Source organism: Diabrotica undecimpunctata, chromosome 1 (assembly GCF_040954645.1).
Source record: "Diabrotica undecimpunctata isolate CICGRU chromosome 1, icDiaUnde3, whole genome shotgun sequence".
In the NCBI taxonomy this organism is placed as follows: Eukaryota; Metazoa; Arthropoda; class Insecta; order Coleoptera; family Chrysomelidae; genus Diabrotica; species Diabrotica undecimpunctata.
This window is the reverse complement of record NC_092803.1, coordinates 187,583,436-187,605,038: the sequence shown is the minus strand read 5'-3', so window position 1 is coordinate 187,605,038 and position 21,603 is coordinate 187,583,436. Positions and strand designations below refer to the sequence as shown.

Sequence of the window (21,603 nt, the reverse complement as noted above, 5' to 3'; positions counted from 1 at the left end):
CTTGTCCACGAAAACTTTTTTTTTAGTAACTAACGCTTACTCTATTCGTAATCCAACGTATAAAATAAACAAGTTACGACAGTTTCATTCTCGTCTTATACGAGAAGCAAATGTTTTGGTCCACCCAACTTTTTTTTTAATATGCATCGTGGCGTTTAACGTGTTAAATAGTAGCCTAATATTTTTATATCTTGAAAAAAATATTGATTCGTCTTAATCAATTGTCGTTTTTTATTCACGTATAAAAACAAAAAGGACGTATTTTTAGGAAGGAAAAAAACAAAAGAAAGTTTTATCATTTATTACTTAATCTCGGTAATAAAAGTTAATAACTTCAACAATGACATAGGTATATATTTTACGGTTATTGAACAGTTCACGTCATACGGTACTGTTTAACTTAACAATTATGATAATATATCGCATTATCGTATTATCGCATATACCTACATCATTCGCCAAACTTATTGAGGTAAATAGTTCCAACCACTCATGCATGTTTGTCTAAAATATGCTATTGTGTAATCTTTAAAAATGTGAATATAGTTGTAGTAAACAAAAGATCCGAAATCGAAGAATAAATATCAATATTTCGATCAAAAATTAATGTGAAAGGGAAATAAGCAAAGATGGAAGTAATCAATTATAGATGTTGTAGACTTTTTAACTAACCACAATAATTGTATCACTCATCGTTCATATAAATTTTTTACACCTTCAATTATAGTTGTGAGACTTTTGCTTCATATTTAATTCAATTTCAGAGAACAGCTAATAATATATAATAATACAATTAGTATTAGTTTTACATTTTGCTAATACATATTAGTATTAATACAATTAGTATTAATGTATAAATACATATTTAGGCGAGTTTTCTGCAGCTGGCACCGTTTCTCGTATCCTAACTTCCAGTCTTTTCTGTCGAAGCAATCTTCAATCAAACAAACATCACAAATACGATACTCAGATACAGTTTCTTCCCAAACCGATTGAAGGAAGCTCCCGTTATTATGATTCCCAAGTCAGGAAAACACCACACGTTTCCGCAAAACTACAGGCCGACAAGTTTACTTCCAGCAGTCAGCAAGATTGTAGAAAGAATCATACTAAGCAGACTCCATTGAGAAACAGACAGCCTAGGAATAGCCGCAGAAACTCAGTTTGAATTCCGAACAGAACACTCCAGCGAACTACAAGTACTCTGGATTAACAAGTAACAGCTGGATTCAACGACAACCAGTATACAGAAGCAGCCTTCCTGGACGTAAAGTAAAGCCTTTGACAGAGTGAAGGACTGACATATAAAATGGGAAGCTAGGGATACAGCGGAGCCTTGACAGGACTAATCTCATCATACTTGGACGGCATATTCAAAAAGAGAAGTGAAACCCCAGACGAAGAGTTACAGTGCAAAACAATCCTATCGAATGGAAAAAAAAATACCTAGGAGTCACAATGGATCAAGAACTAACATTCACGCAACATATGGACCAAACCATCCAAAAAACAACCACAGCCAGTTCGGCAATAAGAGGACTCATAGGTAGAAGAAACCAAGACTAAGAACTAAAATAAGCCTGGTTAACAGCATCATACTTCCAATAATAACATATGCAGCTCTCGCATGGGGACACATAAGTAAATAAAAAAAAGCCTCAGAGAAGCGGTGAATATACCCAGACACGTTTCTGAACGTTTCAGAGAACTGAAACAACTAAGGGTGGCAGACACGATGGAAGAAAAAGCCAGTACAAAATTTACTGAGCTAGAGAACCACCCAAGCCCGATACTGCGAGAGATAATAAGATATGATGCGTTCCATCGATGAAAGCACAAAAGACCAAAACAGCAAATTCTGGCCAGCATATAACTTCTAGAAAATCGTAGCTCGATCAACAGAAGACAACCCAGGACATAATAATGACTAATGATATTACATTTCAGACATCTCTCAAAAAAAAATAGAAAAAACTTAAAAAGCGGCTTCGGCCACCAAAAAATTATAAAACTACTAACAAAAAGGCGAAAGCCACCAAAAAACTAACAAAAAACCCCAAACACGGACACGAGAGGTCCACATACTCGGGCGCCAAGTCGCCGAACACTCTGGACTTGCGTAGACTTGCGGACCGAGCAAGCAATTTCAGATTTGATAATAAGTCACGCTAACCTGCTTTGATCGGGATAGGATATCGTGTTGGAGTTGTTGTACCCAGGACTTTCACACGACAAGCACTTTGCTGAAAGGGAGCCCTATCGCGCATCAAAGTGCTATAGCTGGGAAAGGGATGGTCTGGAGCATTGAGGCGCGGTGGAGTGACTCATGAGTACAAGAGTTAATCCTCCTCGCTCCAATGAATTGTAACACCCGAGTGTCATTCTAAGGGGCCATTTGCCATTTTTTATCTTTTTGACCATTTATTTTCAGGCATTCTCTGCAGGTGTTCATATCAGTTTAGTTTTTTGACTTCAATTGTATCTATTATGGATAGATCAATTTCCATTTTTCTTCAACTATCTTCGTTCCTCATCCTATCAAGTCTAGTCAACCGGCAACAGCGTATCTCCAATAGTTCATTTCCATATAAAATCAAAGACGTCTAATTTTGTCTTCAGCCGCAGAATCTGATAAGGCCATGGGAGGCCGAAATGACTTCACAACACTATTTTGATTACCAATTAAAATACGAGAGATTGACTAATTGTGGTCCTACGCCATATACTGGCTTTAATGCATCCAAGCGATAGCAAGCTTTTGGTAGAGTGCACATTTCGTATAGCGCAAAGAACAGAAAACGATGTTATTAAATTGTTTTCAAATCTTGAATATGTTGCCTATGAGAGTCCATTTCAAATAGGTAAAAAAAACAAGAATAAGACTTACTCACAATCAATTTATTCTACCACCAATGACCGGTTTCGCATACTATAATTTGCTATACATCTTTAGGTCTTAAGATACATGGTAAACTAAATTATGCCGATACAAGGATTATTATTTAGTGTTTTAGAAAACATAGTTCAAACTATGTTTTCAAACATTTACCACGATAGTTTAGTCATGTCCTTTATTTGGTTCTACCATCGTACTGGAGATCTTCCTTTGGATCTTTTATCCGCTACGTTACCTTCAACTATCATTTGCTCCATGCATTCTTTTCTTCTAGTTATATGTCCAAAATATCTCAGTATATTTTGGTTGATAGTTGTGATGAGTCTAGTTTTTAAAGTTCTGCTAGAATTGAGTTATTTGTGCGATGGGCTGTCCATGGTATGCGCAACATTCTACAGTAGACCCACATTTCAAATGCCTTTATATGCTTTGAATTGGCTTTTTCTATTTTCTAAGTTTCTGAAGCATAGGTGGCGATAGGAAATATCAATGCTCGAACAAGTGGTAATTTTGTGTTTTTGTGATGTCATTGTTCCTCCAAATTTTTATGAGTTTGGTTGTTGCCGATCTGGCCATTGTGATGCGTCGACGGATCTCGTCGCCAATATAACAGTGTCATCAGCATAACCTAGGTTTTCGATTTGCCTCCTATCGTTGCTCCACCTTGCCATTCCTCAAAAACTTGGCGCATAATATGTTCACTGTATATATTGAATAGAATAGGGGATATTATGCATCCCTGTCAAACTCCAGATTTTAATTTGAAGTTTGTCGAAACCACATTATTAACTCTTACATTAGGAGTATTATTTACATATGGCAGTACGGTATTTGTAATAAATAGATTAGATATTCTGGCGTATCCATTTCTCTAAGAATATGCCACATTTTATCCCACTTTACGGCCTTTAAGGCCTTGGAATAGTCAACAAAGCATAAATATGTTTCTATGTTAAACTCTCGAGATTTTTCGATAATTTGACGAATATTAAGAATATTTTCTCTTGTTCCTCTACCTGAGACGGATCCGCATTGTTCTTGGGGAATTTGTGGTAAGAGAATTGATTTTAATCTTACATTGATGATAGTTAGAAGAACTTTACTCGCGTGTAATATCAATAGTACGGTAATTACTGCAATCTGTCGGTGAAACTTTTTTATATATGGGAATATATATATATATATATATATATATATATATATATATATATATATATATATATATATATATATATATATATATATATATATATATATATATATATATTATTTCTTTGTTTTTATTCTGAATTTTTTACCTACATCTGTAATTCTAGCAAGAAAACAAGCAAGGTCTTGGCGTACTGATTTACTTGATAAAATGCTAATTATGTTTAGGAAATAACGAATACACATGAAACTGTTGGTATATATAAAAAGTAACTATGGTCGCGTGACTATTTTTTCCTTCACGAGATCACCTCTAATTAATGAACTAAATATTCAACGGGACAACTTAAAAAAGTCAATATTGGTTAATTTATAAAGAGAATTTCGTTTGTTTTTTACCTATCGAAGGTCAAGGATAATGCGGTATGTCGTGTTTTAGTAGATTGAAAAGTTATTTACTCTCATATTACAAGACTTTTTTCATTTGATAATATATATTAATTTATGTAACAGAATTTTTAATAGCAGTGATGTCAGTAGCTTAAATATCGAGAAAGCAACTGCAGTTAAAAATCAATACGCCTAAAGGTGACTTCAAGGAGCTTCCTGACGTTCCTACATCTGTTGTCCCCACTACTCTTACGGATGCCCCTCTAGTCCCTAAAATCTCTATATCTTACTTCAATTTAGACAGAATTGCCAGTAGTCTCTGGTTCCCGTCCATTTCCGTCTCCTCTTTTTTCACAGCAACCATAAAAATGGTATGACGGGTTCCTTAATTCTCCTCTGCCTGGTCCTTCCTTGTAATTGTGCTCATAGTATTAAGTTGAAGGAACTCAACTTGTCCTGGTCTATATGTACCTCCTGTACATACTCTCAGTTCCGGTTTCTTCCGTATCAGGTCGTAGAACCTTTCCTCCTCACCGAACATTCCATGACCACAACTAAGTTGCCTGAAGCTTAATCCCCTTTTCCCGGTTTGGTGACTGTATAGTCATCTTGTTCGCATTCGACTTCTGTAATGTCCTTTATTTTTTCAAAGCCTCTTTCCCCTGCTCAAGACCTTTGTGATCATTTCCATCTTTCTTACCCCAAGTTTTTCGGGCAAGAACTCCTCAAAGTCCACCTGTGTGAACACGCTTGCTGTCTCCTTCGTGACCTCTTCACCGGTTTTCTTCACTACTCTTTTTCGTAATTCAATGCTGCTGAGGGCGACTTATCTGAAAGTGACCCCTATGTCTTCGGTGATTCTCTCAAGTTATTTTTATTTTATTTTTAATCTCGACCTTCATGTTTCTATGGTCGGACATTACTTTCATTAAACTATTTGTGTAATGCTGGTAAGTTTCTCCACTGCCCTTACCATGGCCGTTATGTTAGAGCTCTCCTCCTCCTCCCTAGGTCTTTTCTCTTCAAGGGAGGAGCTCCTTTGCAAGGTCCTTCTTGGTCAGTTCCCTACCCCTGACCGAAGATCTTTCAACAAATCCCCTTCTTCTGGAGATCATAATCTTCTCCTTCCTGTTTTCCTCTTCGCTGAGGACTTTCCTTTTGTTCCCTTTACCGCTGATAAACATCATATCATAGCATTCATAATTTGTTCCAATTTGGTCAATTGTCCTTCGTTTTGTTTTGTTTTTTCTGCTGTGATTAAGTACTTGTCCAGATAGTTCCCACGAGTAAGGACGTATTATACTGTCCAGCGAGGCAGTAGGTACTTACCCACGCTAAGGCTTGAATTACAGCGAAGGTTTGCCAGTTCCCCGAGGGCTCCGTTTGTTGTTGTCTGACGCTAGGCCATTCACTTCTTAGGCACGTATCGCCTGACACCGTGTGATTGCGGATTTTTATCGAGGATTACTCCTTCTAAGCGGTGGCATCGTTTTATGAAACGGATACAAGGCAACGCCGCCCCCTGTTGTCGGAGGCGGTAACACTGGTTGACGCCTAGTGTTAGTGTAAAATAAGAACTCAGCCCCCTCCCTGAGTCATGTATAGCGAAAAGGCCAAAAGCCTTTGAGAAGAACAAGTGTTTGTCCAACGGAGGACGATAGGAAGATAGATAAAGTCCAATTCCATGCAAAACAGATTGAAGCAAAGTGGAATGTCAAGGCTCCAAGTCATCAAAGGGCGATGAACTTAAGATAGGTAGATGGTCAGAAATGTGTTTGGGTCACGTCCGCTCGCCCTCCTTAGCATTCCTTCTCCTGCCCCGTCGCGTTCTCCTCACAAGAATTAGCGTCCGCGACCGGACAAGAGAACGACTGCCTCTCCGTTTAGTCGACTTTTACGACAATTAGGAGAAAACTTTTAGAATATTCTTCTAGAGCGGCCCGTCCCCACACAGGGATCTTTAATATCTGCAGAGCTATTTACAGTGCATGAAAAACTCGGTTTTACATGACTAGCCAAGTAAAAAATATGACAAACGTAACGAGCTGCTAGTAATCGGTATTTAAAACCGCGGTATAACAATGATACACTAGCGAGATTTACCGACGAGCCATAAATTGTGGTTTTACTCGCCTGCCAATCATGGCCTTATCATATGCGCACTACGGAATGTTGTTTCTCAGGTGCCGAATTACTCATATATCAATATCTCGGCACCTGGCATTTCTAGTATGAAGATATGTCCAAAAATTTTGACCACGGGCCGAATTCCATGTCCGGTTTGAACATTATTTAGGTTATATCTTTTGTGTCTTTATTCGTAAATAAATAAAAAAAGATCTGCTAGTAGCATACGTTATTACATTTTAAGTTTTGAATTAGATTTATCCGTGAGCATATTCTTATCTTATTTGTGCTTTCGAAGAGCAAATATAAAGAAACATATAATTAAATTTCATTTTTTTTTCAGGTGATGACTTGAAACCCTACGATGCTACAATGTCTACAGAAACAAGCACAAATGAAGGTGATCTAATCGACTTACATGTTGGATCACCAGTTCTACCGAGAGCCTTACCCATCTCTACTTCAGAAGAATGCTCAGAAGCATCAGAAAATCTTCTAGATACAGAACTACCCGTTTTAGAAGAAAAATTACAAACGGCCAGTCAACTATCCACGCCGAAGATATCTTCAAGAAGGCCTAGCGTTGACGTAGAAGATATTTTAATAGACATAGACGATGATTATGATGAAGTCGATGGACTGGACGACAATGAGGAGTTCATCGAAGTCTGCGACAACATTGAAGCCTTGAATGTATTGAAGAACTTGGACGAAGTTCTCGATGCAACTTTCCAGGATGACGACAGCAGTGACGCTAGTTCTGTGCAGGTGCAACAGGATATTGAAGAGTGTTTGGAGGATTTAGATAACTATCTGAAGACATTGGAGGGAAGCTCCAGCGAGGACGAATGCGTATCTTCGAATTGTACCGATGAACAACAGAGCGCCGAGGGTTCAATAGCCACTGATTGCCTTGAGACAGAAATTCCATCGGAAGACAATGAGGAGAGCAAGGTAAATATAAGGAATAATTGATTTCTAGTGGTTGGTAAACAGCAAAAAGCATGTAGCTGCTTTATACATACTTTTTCTAAAAACTTGACTGATAAGGTAAGGATTACCAATACACCGGGTGTTTTATCAGTAAATATAAATAATTTAGCTGGAAAATTTTTACAAAACCTTATGATGAAATTTATTTTGTATGCTGCTCCAAACTGCAAAACACAGAAAACCATCCTATACCAACTATAAACACAACCTTACAGTAAATAACTTTAATATAATATTAAAGAGTGGGTGAAGAAAACTCTAAAGAAAAAAAAAGAAACAACTGGAACAGACACTATCATATTTCAAATTTAGATTTTTATACAAAATTTAATCAAATTTTGTACTGAAAGCCACTTCAAACGATATATTTACTGTTTCCAGAGATAATATATACCTAGAGCGCCCATTTTACCCATGGGAGCTAGATAGAGCACTCAAACAAAATAATAACACTGCTCCGGATGATCTCAAATCTGAAAACTGGACATAAATAGACTGGACTTTGCATAAATTATCATTCACTTATCTTCTGTTTATAAATCAAACATTTGCTGTCAGATTTTATTCTTAACGACTGCATGAAATTTTCAGCTTTACTACTATTTTTTAATTTTTTAATACATCTTTTTAATACTTTCCTAAATCTCTAGCGTGATTGTATCGGTTTCAGGACGAAGAATTGAGGTGCAAACTGCGTCAAATCGAGGAAAACTATAGGAAATACCTGGCTTCCGGGTGCGTAAATAAGGCATATGTTGAAACGGAACCAAATGAGAGGGAACGCCGGCCATTATCGGCCTGTGGTGCAGTCAGCGAAGCAAAAAGCAGGAATCACCCGGCTCGCAATACCGTGGCAGTCGTCCGCAGGAAACGGCCATCGTTACCAGAAGCAATGGATGGTGCTGTAGCGTCCAGGTGAGCGATATGCTTGAACTATTTTTATTTGTAATTAAATAATTGCAGAATTGGATTATCAGTGTCGGAACTGTTTGTGTATACATGATTTAATACATAATATAAGATACCTGTATGATAAATTTGTGGGGAAGAATTTTAATCTAAGGCTCGGTTTTTCAATATCGACGGTATATCAAAATAATAGAAAGACTAAATATAATCTTCTTCTTCTTCCTTCTTGTATGTAGGCTTTAAAGCCTGTTTCTTCTTCAATATTAGCCTCCTAAATTATTTAAATTATCGCACCATCTTTTTCTTGGTCTGCCAATACATCTTCGTCCATTTGGGGATTTATCTCGTGCTATTCGTACTATCCTATCCTCTGTCATTCTACTAGTGTGTTCGTTTTACTCCTGTTTCCGTTTTGTCACCCATCCATTTATGTCTTCTATATTGCATGCTTTTCTTATGTTTTCGCTTCTCTCCCTATCCAACAGACTTTTTTCCTACAACAGAGTATTTTCATCCTTGTTGTTTCTAGTAGTCGTCTCGTTTTGTATGTGTCAGGTCTTATCTCCGCCGTGTATGTTAATATAGGTCTAATTGCTGCTTTATAGATTCTTGTTTTTGTGTCTTGTCTTAGGTGTTTGTTTTTTCAGATTGTGTTAATAAAAGATCCCGCCGCTTTACTTGCTTTTAAGCTTTGTTGTCGTACTTCTTCTTCAACATCTTCGTAACTACTTATATCTATTCCCAGATATCTAAACCTTGCTTCCTGTTTTATTATTTTCCCATCAATTTCGATTTTACATCGTAGTGGGTATTTAGATGTTGTCATACATTTGGTTTTTTCTGCTGATATTATCATATTGTTTTTCTTGGCTGTTGAATTGAAGATATGTGTTAATCTTTGGAGCTCGTCTTCTGTCTCGGCGATTAATGCAGCGTCGTCTGCATAAAATTTGTATTTCTTTGTTCCCCATTCTCTAACCACAACCTTTACGTACTGCTTGTATTATTTCGTCCATTATTATATTAAAGAAAAGTGGGCTTAACGAGTCACCCTGTCTGGCTCCGCTTTGTACTGGTATACACTGTTAGTTTTTCATTTATCTTTGCCTGTATTCGATTATGGAAGTAGATGTTTTCGATGGTTTGTATAATATTGATTGGTATGTTTCTTTTATACGGTAGGTGTAAAACGTCTTCGACTTGGATGCGATCGAAAGCTTTTGTCAGGTCTATAAAACATAGATATGCTGGTTTATTGTACTCGATGGCCTTTTCTGTAATTTGTCTTAGTACAAATACGGAGTCTACGCAGGATCTTTCGGATCTGAATCCTTGTTGTTTATCTGATGAAATTGTTAGTTTATTGATTTTGTTGGTTAGGACTTTTGTGGTAGATTTCAGTAGATTTATACCTCTATAATTGTTGGGGTCTTCTTTATCTCCGTTCTTGAACATTGGTATCATTATGCTGTTTCTCCATGCGTCTGGTATCTTGCAGAGCAATATTATTTTTTGTACAAGTTTTGTCATCTCAAGGGTTATACTTTCTCCTTCGCTTTTTAGAAGCTCGTTGGTTATTCCGTCTGGTCCTGGGGACTTTCTATTTTTGAGTGAATTTATGGCTATCTCTACTTCCTGAAAACTGACTTCTATTTCGTATCTTAATTCAGGTACATTATTGTGTTGATTATTATTTTCCTTTCCTTTAAGCAGTTCGGTCAGGTATCTTTCCCATTCGTTTGCTGGTATTTTATTGTATTCCTTCAATTGTACCATTTCTTTCCGTTGTTTTCTTATGAATCTCCATATTTGTTTGTGTGTACCGTTGAAGTCGCTTTCCATCCTTTTGTAAACTGCTCCCAGTGTTCATTTTTTGTTCTACTTACCAACTGCTCTGTTTCATTTCGTATTCTTTTATAGGTGTCTAGGGATTTTGGAGTATTTTATGTTTTGTACTTCGTGTAGGTCTCTCGTTTCTCTTTACATTTCTCTTTTATTTCTCTTCTGAACCACGGTGTATTGTTGTTGTGTCTTTTGTTGTTCAGTATGAAATATAATCTACAAGCTAAAATCAAAATACTTCATTTCAGTCGAATGTTTCGTTTTCAAATTGTAGGTGCCTTTCGAGTGATATTCTATCTAAATTCTTTAAGGTTTTCTCTATATTTCTAATATTTTTTTGCGTAGTTGAGATATTGAACTCATTTCCGAAATTTTAATTCTGCTGCTGTTTTTTTTTTTCGTTATTGTCCAGTTTTCACTTACCTACACCAATACGGGCCTTTGGCTTATTGTCTTTAATGGTAGGTTTATTTGATAACCATGAGTTAACTGCCAGTTCAGGTAACAAAAGAGGTAAAATATTGGTAAAAATTTATCCAACAGTTTCCAAACTCAATCGGTCGTTTCAGAAGCAATACAAGTTAGTTTTTTACGGAAAACGGAAGTTACAGAAATTGAGATTTTCTGAGACGTACCATTTCTTTATTTAAACGAATCATTCCCCACAGCATACAAACGAGTTACATCCTCCGCTAATAATCAGCTGCGCGTTCTAATAGGTGTCCCATTCTGAAACCACAAAGTCATGTCAAGACTTGTATTGTTTCTGCACAGAATTGGTATCCGTTAGTTTTGTACAAGTTCGAGATGAGGTTTTGTTTTAACTTGAGCAATGAGTTCTGCAAGTGATGAAACTAAAGCAGAAAGTATTAAGAAATCTTAAGGTCAACCAGACGAGCTGTGTATCCTTCAAGGATAACATGGTTCGTCAGCGAAGACAAGATGATTACAAATAAGTGGTACAGATTTTGTATTTTCCAAAATAAAATAATACAAATTACATACTTTTCATTAATATGCCGTTTGAAATGCGTTAGAAAATGCGTAGGAGAAGTAGGACTGAAATATTAGACAAATTCAGAGACATGCTCTCCAAAGACAGAGTAAAATCACCAAAGAAAGATAGACCATAATCTCTTCTTCTTCTTCAGGTACCATCTCCGCTACGGAGGTTGGCAATCATCATAGCTATTTTAATTTTTGAGGCAGTAGCTCTAAAAAGTTGTTTTGAGCTACATCCAAACCATTCTCTCAGGTTCTTGAGATATGAAATTCGTCTTCTTCCGATGCTTCTTCTGCCATCTATCTTTCCTTGCATTATGAGTCGCAGGATGCCATACTTCTCGCCCCGCATCACATGTCCGAGATACTGTAGCTTTCTTTCTTTAATTGTAAGTTCAACTTCCTTCTCTTTACCTATTCTTCTCAGTACTTCATTATTCGTAACTCTATCTACCCAGGAAACCCTCATAATTCTTCTATAGGTCCACATTTCAAAGGCGTTAAGTCGTCTCATTGTGTCTAGATTTAACGTCCATGATTCCACTCCATAGTATAGTACACTGTATACGTAACATTTTGTTAGGCGTACTTTAAGAGCTAATGTTAAATCTTTGCCACATAGGACCTTTTTCATTTTTATAAAATTAGAACGTGCTTTTTCGATTCTGACTTTGATTTCTGCAGTGTAGTCATTATTTTCTGTTAGAAGTGTTCCTAGGTAAGTGTACTTTTTTACTCTTTCGATCTGCTGGCCTTCTACTGTCAAGATTTCGTTAGTATTATGGTTGTTTTTACAAATTTTCATAAACTTCGTCTTTTTGATATTGAGCGAGAGTCCGTACTCCCTACTACACATTACTATTTTACTTATGAGTCTTTCCAGGTCTTGTAAACTATCGGCTATTATTATAACGACCATAATCTCAGAACTATAAATTTTAACTATTATGCCACAATTTATACCGGACAAATTCATGTCAACAAACAAGCCTTTATCAATATGCATGGTATTTCCAATGAACGCCTAGGAATAATCTCCAACCTTCTTATTGAAGAAAAAAATAGATAAATGAGGAAACAAAATTTTCGGTCAAGAAAAGAGTATAGACCAGATTTTACCTCGTATTAACAGTTTTCTTGCTAAAATGGCACACTATATAGGGAAAGACAAATTTTACTTATCCAAAGATGATAAACTGAACGTACAATTAAGGATTTATTTCGTACAACATTTCCAGATAAGTTGATCTAATACAAGTTTTACTTGAAAATATTTTAGCAGCACTTTGCTTTGCCTAATCTACGTGTACCCGAACAGTTAAAAGTCAAAAATACGACCCAAGTGTCAAAACTATTGCAAAAACGCTGGGATAAGTATTTTGAGTGAAAGGGAGAGACCGCGATTTGGGGCGTAGTCTCTTAGTCTCTCTCTCTCTCTCCAATGGCGCTAAAACCCAAATCGGGCCTTGGCCTCCTCCAACCTTGTCGATCCCGCGCCGATCTTCTCCAAGTTCTCACGTCTAGCAAATTTTGCGCGTCCGCTGCCACTTCATCCTCCCATCTTTTCCGTGGCCTTCCTTTTGGTCTTGCGCCCTGCATTTTACTATCAAGGGCTCTTTTTGGCAATCTTTCTGTCTCCATTCTTACTACATGACCAGCCCAGCGAAGTCTCTGAAGTTTAACGAATTCTGAGATCGGTGTCTCTTTGAACAGTTGGTAGAGTTCATGGTTATACCTGGATCTCCATATTCCGTTTTCGTTAATAGTCTCTTAGTACGTTGTATAAAAAAAGTTGTACAAAATGGGCTTCATAGTCCAGTCGTCAGAGATTTGCCTCTAAAAATTGTACGAATAAGCTAAATTTTTCTGAGAATATCAATTTTGGGACCCCAAAAAAGAAGCAACAAAGTTTACCACGTTAGGGTTAAGCCGGGGATACAACTGGTAAACTTTTGTGCATCTATTGTTCGACTCCTAAAATTGACATCCTCGGCAAAATTCAGCTTGTTCGTATGATTTTTGTAGAGTATCAGTATTTGCCGTATTACTCTTTTAGCTAAATGCAAAATCCTAAGTTGCCGAATATACCTATTCAAAAGACCCTTCTACTTGCGCCAACAATGCCTTCGAAGTGCAGAATATGTCAACAAACCTAGGTAACTATTATACCTACTATGAAGTAATAGCCAGAAAAGGTCATTCATTTATTAAGGACTACATTAGCATTAACTACATTATACCTGGCTCAATAAAGCATTTTCGTCTTTTCTCAGACAGCTGTGCCGATCATCAAAATCGAAATAATGCATTAATAAGATTTCTGCTTTCTTTAGTAGAGTAGAGTAGAGACGTTTCAGCGTGATTATTTATGTTCAACTAATGACATACCTTAAAGGCGCGATAAAAGGAATTATTACAAAATACGACTGAATTTACGAACCGATGCAATACAAAAAAAAGATAATTAATTTTACAGGACGAAAGAAATTTTTCAGACTTTGTTGAGTTCAAGAAGACCTTTGGTTTACAAGGAAAATTGTTCATCCATCCCTTCTGTAGAGACCAGAAGACCACAAAGTAAATTTTCAGATTTAAAATCAGACTCACTTTGTTTTCTAATTGAATAAAACCAGAAATTTTAGCAGTTTACCTTAGTTTATTGAGTTCGTTTCCCATAATTTTACACTAAATACTGGTATTGCCAGGCTATAAAATATACTGCATAATTATTAGTAACATATTAAAAACTATTATAGACGCTAGATTATACGAGAAGATCAACAAATTTGAGAGATAAATAAATTTAAAATATGCCATAACCCCTTTTATAATTTTATTGTAGTCCGACACTGATTGTATTACTATTGTCATTCTTTTCATACAACACGTGTTTAATATCACGACACGTCCTTCCCCAGGTGTTCCCCGAAAAGCCGGAAGCCCCGTCCAGCTGCCGACTCGGACGAAGACATCGACTGGAGTTGGGTGCAGGACGTCGCTAGAGACATCACACTAGAGCGGCGCGCACACGCGGCAGCAGACTGCTGTACCGGAACCGTCGTCTTGGAGGCGCCCCACATTACGGTAGCCCCGAGCAGTTCTTCGGCACCCACCATGGACGAAGAACCCAAAGAAGACGCTAACAAGAGCACGTGGTTGCGTAGTTCGATGCGCAGATTGCGACACCTGCCACTACCAAACGGCGACGTTGCCCCAGGTGGGGAACTGTCCGACGCTGTTGCTCCAGTAGAAGACGTCACGGTACATACATCCGGGCGGCCCGTTAGTGCACCGTCGAGAATTCCTGCTAGCGTTGTGCAAAGTTCTGCCAGGCCTTCGAGGTCTAGATCGCGCGAATCTGAACATAGTGCGGTGTCTCATGAGCCAAGCGGACGGGCGCGTAGTAGTTCGGCGTCTTCCAGGTCCAGGCGACCGAGAAGTGTGTCCTCTAGTGAGACCAGTTTGCCATCTACCATCGACTCGACTTCTCCAAGTACTCCAGTGGTGACTACACATACGCCTCAGGAACCTGAAACTCAAACTACTAGTCCTAGAAGGTGAGTCATATATTAATTAAATTTAAAAACAAACTTAGTGTTTTATACATATCTTTATAAAGATCACATTAATGTATGTAATATCCAACCCTTGCATCTATAAAATCAGATTTAAGTATTCCGTCCAGTGGCGACTCGTGTTATTTGAATTGATTAATTATTATCTATTATGATATGATTGTTTCCGGAACCGAAAGACGCTTAATTTGTAGAGGGTTGTACTTGTCGTCTTGCGTTTATATAATAAAACAAGTATTTTTTAAACACAAAATCGGCTCTACGACTTTTTAGAGGCATAATTTTGTCCATAATCTCTTTATCGTAACTATTTATTATTTATCTCATTATGGATCAAGTTTCTGTTTATTGACAACATAACTAGATCAGTCGGACGGTCATCTCGCACGTTTCTAAAAGTTTTTATGTGATTAAAACTCGAAAAATAGTTTTGATTCTGCTGTGCTCATTGGAGTAAAAATCTTTTGATAAATTTATAGCTTGGATAATAATTATTTCGTGAAGTTTATTCACTAAAAGAAAAAATAAGTAGTCAATATCACAAACCTTTTACTTTAAATCTTGCTTTAACTAGAGTACTTCTAATTCCGTTTTCAGTATAATTTTGGATAAAAAGTAGGACGCCATTAAAAATACAGTGGAATCTCGGTAAGTTAAAAACCAAGAAAAACATAAAATACTTTAAGTTATAGAATTTTTAATTTACCAAGGGTTTAGTAAGTGGCGATGGGGGGTGTGAGTTTAGTTCCTATTTTTTTTACTCGAATGCGCCAGAAGTTATGGTTACATAAAATACATACATGTTACATAAAAATTAACAAACTGAAAAAGTTTGTGATTTTTTTTTAAACAGTTTTCAGTTCCTAAATAAATTTGATTTTCAATGTTAAATAGAGAGAATACATTATCTTTTATGTTGCTACTTTGTTATATAAATTATCGTACAGTCATTATAGCGTTTCTTTCTTCGTTGATCCATACGCTCGTAGATGGTAGTTGTAGCTCGTCGTCAAAATTATCTTCTTCATCACTTTCAATACCGTTACTGATATCAATAATTCTTCGTCTGTTACGTCCCTACTCTGACTAATTCATCATCGCAAGTAATGAAGTCTTCAAAAGTAATGTTTGATCCAGATATGTGTTTATTCCATTCATCAGGCGTTTTATTGTCTTCACCTTCAATGATCTCTTTAGATTTTAAAGGAAAACCACAGGTCAAAAGCAGTTTTTTAGTGCAAGGAATGACATATTTTGCCAAGCTTTGTCCACCATTCCCATTTCTTGAAGATCGTTGATAAGAAAAACGGTGTTTTCCTCTTTATCAGCTATCATTTTTCTAACAACATTCAATGGTTGAATGTACCCGTGTACTGTGCAGTTGGTGAAGACCAGAAGGTTTTTTCTATTTGAAATTACCTTTTGCTTATCTGTATTAATCAGGCATTTTTTAAAAAGTTTTGCTGTCATTAATTCTTTTTTATTGGCTTCATAATTCATAGGTATTGATATGCAGCCTACAAAAAAACGAGGTTTTTTTGACTTGTCTGTAATTAAAGTCGTTCCTTGCTGCTGTGTTATCCTCCATGACATTTTTTATTTCTTCTTCTTCTTTTTATGCAGACATGACTGTCTGTTGTCGTTCCATCGTTTTCGTAATCTTCCTACTTATCGTCTTCCTATTGGGGAACCTCACTTGCTGTTTTTACGAATCTATGTGTTGTCATTCGGCTTATATGATCGTTCCATTCTACTCTTTTATGTCTTACCCAGTCCTTGATGTTCTCCACCTTGCATCTACGTCGTATATTAGTACTTCTAGCTCTTTTATTGTACGTCCTTTATCTGATCTGTACGTGCTTTAATTTGACCCAGTCAAATGTCTTCTTAAGGTCCACGAAACAGATATACCGGTTTGTTGTATTCTGATTTCTCTTGTACTTGCCTCACTATAAATATAGCGTCGGTGCATGATCTTCTCGACCTAAAACCTTGTTCTTCTGCTAATGTTATAATTCCATTCAGTTTATTTGTTAGCACTTTGGTTGTTCGTTTAAGTGTTGTGTTTAATAAATTAGTTTCTCTGTAATTTTCCGGGTCCGATTTGTCTCTCTTTTTGAAGAGAGGTGTTAATGATACTTGATCTACATTATTATGGTATTCTGCTTTGTTTTATTATTTTTTGGATGGTTTTAATAGTTGTTTGGTCAGTTCTGGTCCTTCGTACTTGAGTTTATTCGGTGTTCTGTCCTCTCCTGGGGATTTTCTATTGTTTAATTTCCTTAATCCTTTACATCTTCCTCCTCAATATTTATTTCTTCGTTTGTCGTCACTTCTGGTGTTGGTGGTTCATTATTGTTACCTTTAGCAGTTAGGGATCGAAATTAGTCTGCCCATGTTTCCTTCTGAATGTGTTTCGTTTTTATTAGTTCGCTCATCTTTTTTGTTTGTCATCTGATCATTCTCCATATTTCTTTTTCTGTTCCGTAAAAGCCATGTTCCATCTGTTTTGAGAAGCTCTGCTAGTGTTTCCTCTTCATTTGTCTGACTGAATCGTTTCATTTCTGATTCGTTTATAGTGGTTGTATGCCTTTTGTGTTTGTTGTTTTTATATTGTGACAAGGCTTTCATCTTTTCTTCACATTTTGTCTTCACTTCCTCTCTAAACCATAGGGTTTTCTTTTTTGATGTGTTAGTTTTGGTTACTTTCTTCTCTCCAAGTGATTATGCGTTAAGTATGTTATTTTTGAGTTTTTCCCAGCTTTTCTTGACGTTATTGTTTTCGAATTAAAATGAAATTTTTCATTTTTCAATGTTAATTTTTGTCGTTTCAGTAGACCTAACTTGTCGTAGAATGAACTCAGACACACTTTTATATCTTCTTAATAGATATATATCCTATATAATTCTTAAAAAAAGAGAAGTAAATTCTTTGATGTTGTTCCATTCTTGTTGGATACATTGTAAGGCTATTCCAATTGGAATGTTAGTATATAAAAATAAGTTTGTGGTTTATTGAAATAGATTCTTTGGAAGTCAATTTATGGAAATCCCATCCCACAAGATACAATGAATATCAACAGTAATATTCTAAAAATTTATTTTATGTGTCCTCGTATTAAGAAGTTAGAAATTAATCAAATGAGCAGACGTTTGCTGAAATAATAGTTAAATCAAGTGATTGAACATAAGAGAGGTGTGGCGAAGAGAAGAGGAGACGAATTGTAAAAGAAACTAAAACCCACCGAGCATGCACTGAGGATGTATATGTCACTGTATCGAAATTTTTTTCAAAATTTTAAATCACTTGATAATTATTATCGCCATAAATAGTTACAAAATTACTTGCAAATTGGCAGTAAATGCAATAATGTACACACACTGTGAAATATTGAAAATTGCAGGAAGACACACGACGCAATCATCGTCTGCTAATGAATACGCTCCAAGGTTCTTCATCGTGTTCAAATATCATTAGGTAAATAATGTCTACTGGCTGTGTTTATTGTGTCATTGTCAGACACAAAGATTAAGAATCAAACACGCTAATTATATCAGCGTAAAATTAAATTAAATCGGATTTTTTTTGGTATTGTTGTTTAAGTCCATCCGGAAATACAAAGGCTGTGAAATTCGGCAAGGTCGTAGCGCTAAGAGGGTGATAACAACACATGGAGAACATTTGCTTCGCGGTACTATTAGTGAAGTAGTGTGAATGGATGCATTACGCTTGATTTAGAAAAAAATTTGTTTATTATATTGTTTCTCTATTCTGAATTTAAAACTGGAAAGTATATTGTTGATAAAATAATACGTTGTATATAATTATCAATCTGAGCCAGTATCACTATCTAGAATGTTATCCAAAAACCTTTATCAATAAAAGAAGTTTCATGATATTTTGGTGTTTTAATCTTTATTCAGTTCTGTAATTTCTTTCTAGGATATTACGCATATCTATATTATTCTGTTTAATTACAATAATGCTTTTCTAAGAGTTTATTGGTTTTTTGAACGATTTACCTTTGTCCGTTGGTTTCCGTTGATCCAGAATTTTCCTAGATCATTCTTTTGCAAGGTTGCAAACACGCAGGACAAGCTGATGGCCCTAGATGAAGAATAAAGTGGATGTGAAAGCAATACGAAGTGGAATTCTTTGGCTTTTGTTATCGTTGTGATCGATTTGTGACACGATACGTTGTTTTAGTAACAGAATTTTCTTTCTTCATTCTTCTTCTTCTTCATTATTTCTTCTTTCTTCTTCTTCTTCTTCTTCTATATAATATGTCTATATTAATGGTTCTTTTATTGCCAGATTAATGGAAGGTGATTGATGAACAAAATACCTAAAATATGGAAGCCAAAACCATGCCAGGAGATACTTACGTCTTTGATTGCTTTTGACTGCTTCCGTCATGCTACTTTCACCGTACTGCCAATTTATTTCAACTATTGTCATATATCGATGCAAAATCTCCTCTTTATTACTCTAAACAGTTATAAAAAATGCTTTAAATCGTCGATACGTTGTTATTTAAGCAAGCTATATACGAGTACATTGTCTCTTGACATCTACAACTCCTCTGATATTTTAACTTCAATTTTCAACGGACCAAAACCATATGTGGACCTTCGTGATGTATTGTCAAACAACTGTTGAATTTGGACGACCAATTTGGCAAACTGGTTTACGAGAAGCCCATTAAACCAAGCACATACACCGGGCGTTCAGTATCATTTGTGTCTACGACAGCCAATAAAATTAGCATACCACCTCGTAACTGTTTTTTCCAATGAAGCATAGTTCTAAAACCATTTATCAAGCCATTTTTTTGCTTGAACAGTATTTTTTTCATCTGTCAGCAATGTTGTTTTTAAAATTTTAAAAGTAGCTTTATTTAAATCTCTGGCACTTATAAACAAATGATTCAATGAGCTTGTTTTTTTTTCTAAATCGTGTAGATTTTCTCAATTTTCTTTAATATCAATTTTGATGAAATTGAGAAATTTCATTTCTCAGGAAATCTCAGTGAAATCTCTGATGCTTGGTCGTAAAACTATTGTACTACACCTTGCCGTTCTATTAAAATTGACCAAAATGGCTTGTGGATTTTGCTTGTGCTTGTGGGTAAGCTTGTTGTGTGCAATGCAAATCCTTGCAATTACTTTCTAGTTTGACTTTGGTAAGTGGGTTTTTTATTGCTAATGTAGCCTTGTAGATATCAGTATTAATATTAATTTTTTTCTCTGTAGCCACACTTCGCTTACAATTGGTGCAAACACTTCTGCCTGGAACCTGTAATATATTGATCAAGGCTGCCATTTTTTAAATTTTGTTGTCTCTCCAAATACCTCTGATAGGGTGCCTTAAACAATTTTTTTTAATTCTTTTGTGAACCATATTAAAACTCCATTGGTGTGAGGAATGTTCTGTTCCCTCGAAGATATAACCTCTTCAGTACAAATAAGTTTCACCATGTCTGTTTTTATTTAAACAATAGGATTCCTTAAGAAAGGTCGCAGTAATACTTCTATAGCTATTCAATACATTATATAAATTCTGCAGTATTTATGGCTCTTGTTATATTATTTAGTGCTTATCTCGAGAATACACAGGACTATGCCCTTTTTTACCACATTACAAACCCATACGTAACCATTGATCGTATCACCGCTTTGTACAACCAGCAGATAATCTTTGTCTTTAATCTTCAGGCTTTATGAGTGTTAGTGATATTATTAATATGAATTCTTGATGTTAAGTTAATCTAAGATTCTCCCAATATACTTAAACTTATTTTTAACTGGTTTCTTCTCAAACCAACTCAATTTACCCAATCCGTCGAGCTTTTGTCGATTTGTGAAGGCTACCAGTTTGATTTTGTAATAATTGACTTATAGATTCTCTTTCAGACATCATATTTCTAGGTAATGCAGGGTCTTGGAATCGCCAATTCCCTTTACTTTAGAACACGTGTAACGCATATATTTTGCCTACCACATAGGGTATAATTATAGGGAGTTCGGAAACTTGGGACAGAAACTACTGGGGGTGGAGATAGAGCAAGCAAAATAAACGAAACTGTGCGAACGGCACTCAGGGTTTGTTTGGAGAGCTGGGTCGTGGATAAGTGAATGGCAAGGGGGTTGGATTGGGGTAACTACAAAAAAATAAAACAAATGGATACTTACATGAATCTCCTAGACAAAAGGGTTAATAAAAACAACAAGAAAGACCTCTAGCTATTTGAAATGGACGCCGCTTCGAGGTGCCGAATTATAACGATTATAACAACTAGTTGTAACTATTGAAATAATTATTAGAAATACAAAACATATCTTTTTAAATGAAAATCAAAAAAGATGTTATAAACTTTTTTTTAAATAAATAAAAAAAGGGTTTAGAGAAATAAATCAAACATTTATTGTTGTGTCACCACAAACAGTTACAAAAATACAGATGGCACAAAAAATATACTATATTAATAGTTACAGAGATTTATACCAAAATAATAAAGAAGAAAAAACTTACATATGTCCTATTCATTTACAAACTCTGTAGCTACAAAACTTACAAATGTTACTGGGCTATAAACTGTAACAAATAAAAAATTATTGCAAATAAAATAACATATTTTTAAATAATGAAAGCAATTATTATTATTAGAAAAATGCCTGTCTTTACTTTGAAATTTAATCACAGAAAAAGTTACCTGATTT

The 21,603-nt window shown here is 35.8% G+C and overlaps 1 protein-coding gene across 2 annotated transcripts in view; it reads left to right on the top strand.

The window, feature by feature from the left end:
• Nucleotides 1-21,603, top strand: part of bdg (sodium-dependent transporter bedraggled) — a 270,270-nt gene that overhangs the window by 140,393 nt on the left and 108,274 nt on the right. For both annotated transcript variants that reach the window (XM_072520797.1, XM_072520796.1), the window contains 3 exons: nucleotides 6,906-7,516; nucleotides 8,226-8,470; nucleotides 14,227-14,865. In XM_072520797.1, coding sequence (XP_072376898.1) covers nucleotides 6,935-7,516; nucleotides 8,226-8,470; nucleotides 14,227-14,865 — 1,466 coding nt within the window. In that variant the 5' untranslated portion in view covers nucleotides 6,906-6,934. The remainder of the gene's footprint in view (nucleotides 1-6,905; nucleotides 7,517-8,225; nucleotides 8,471-14,226; nucleotides 14,866-21,603) is intronic.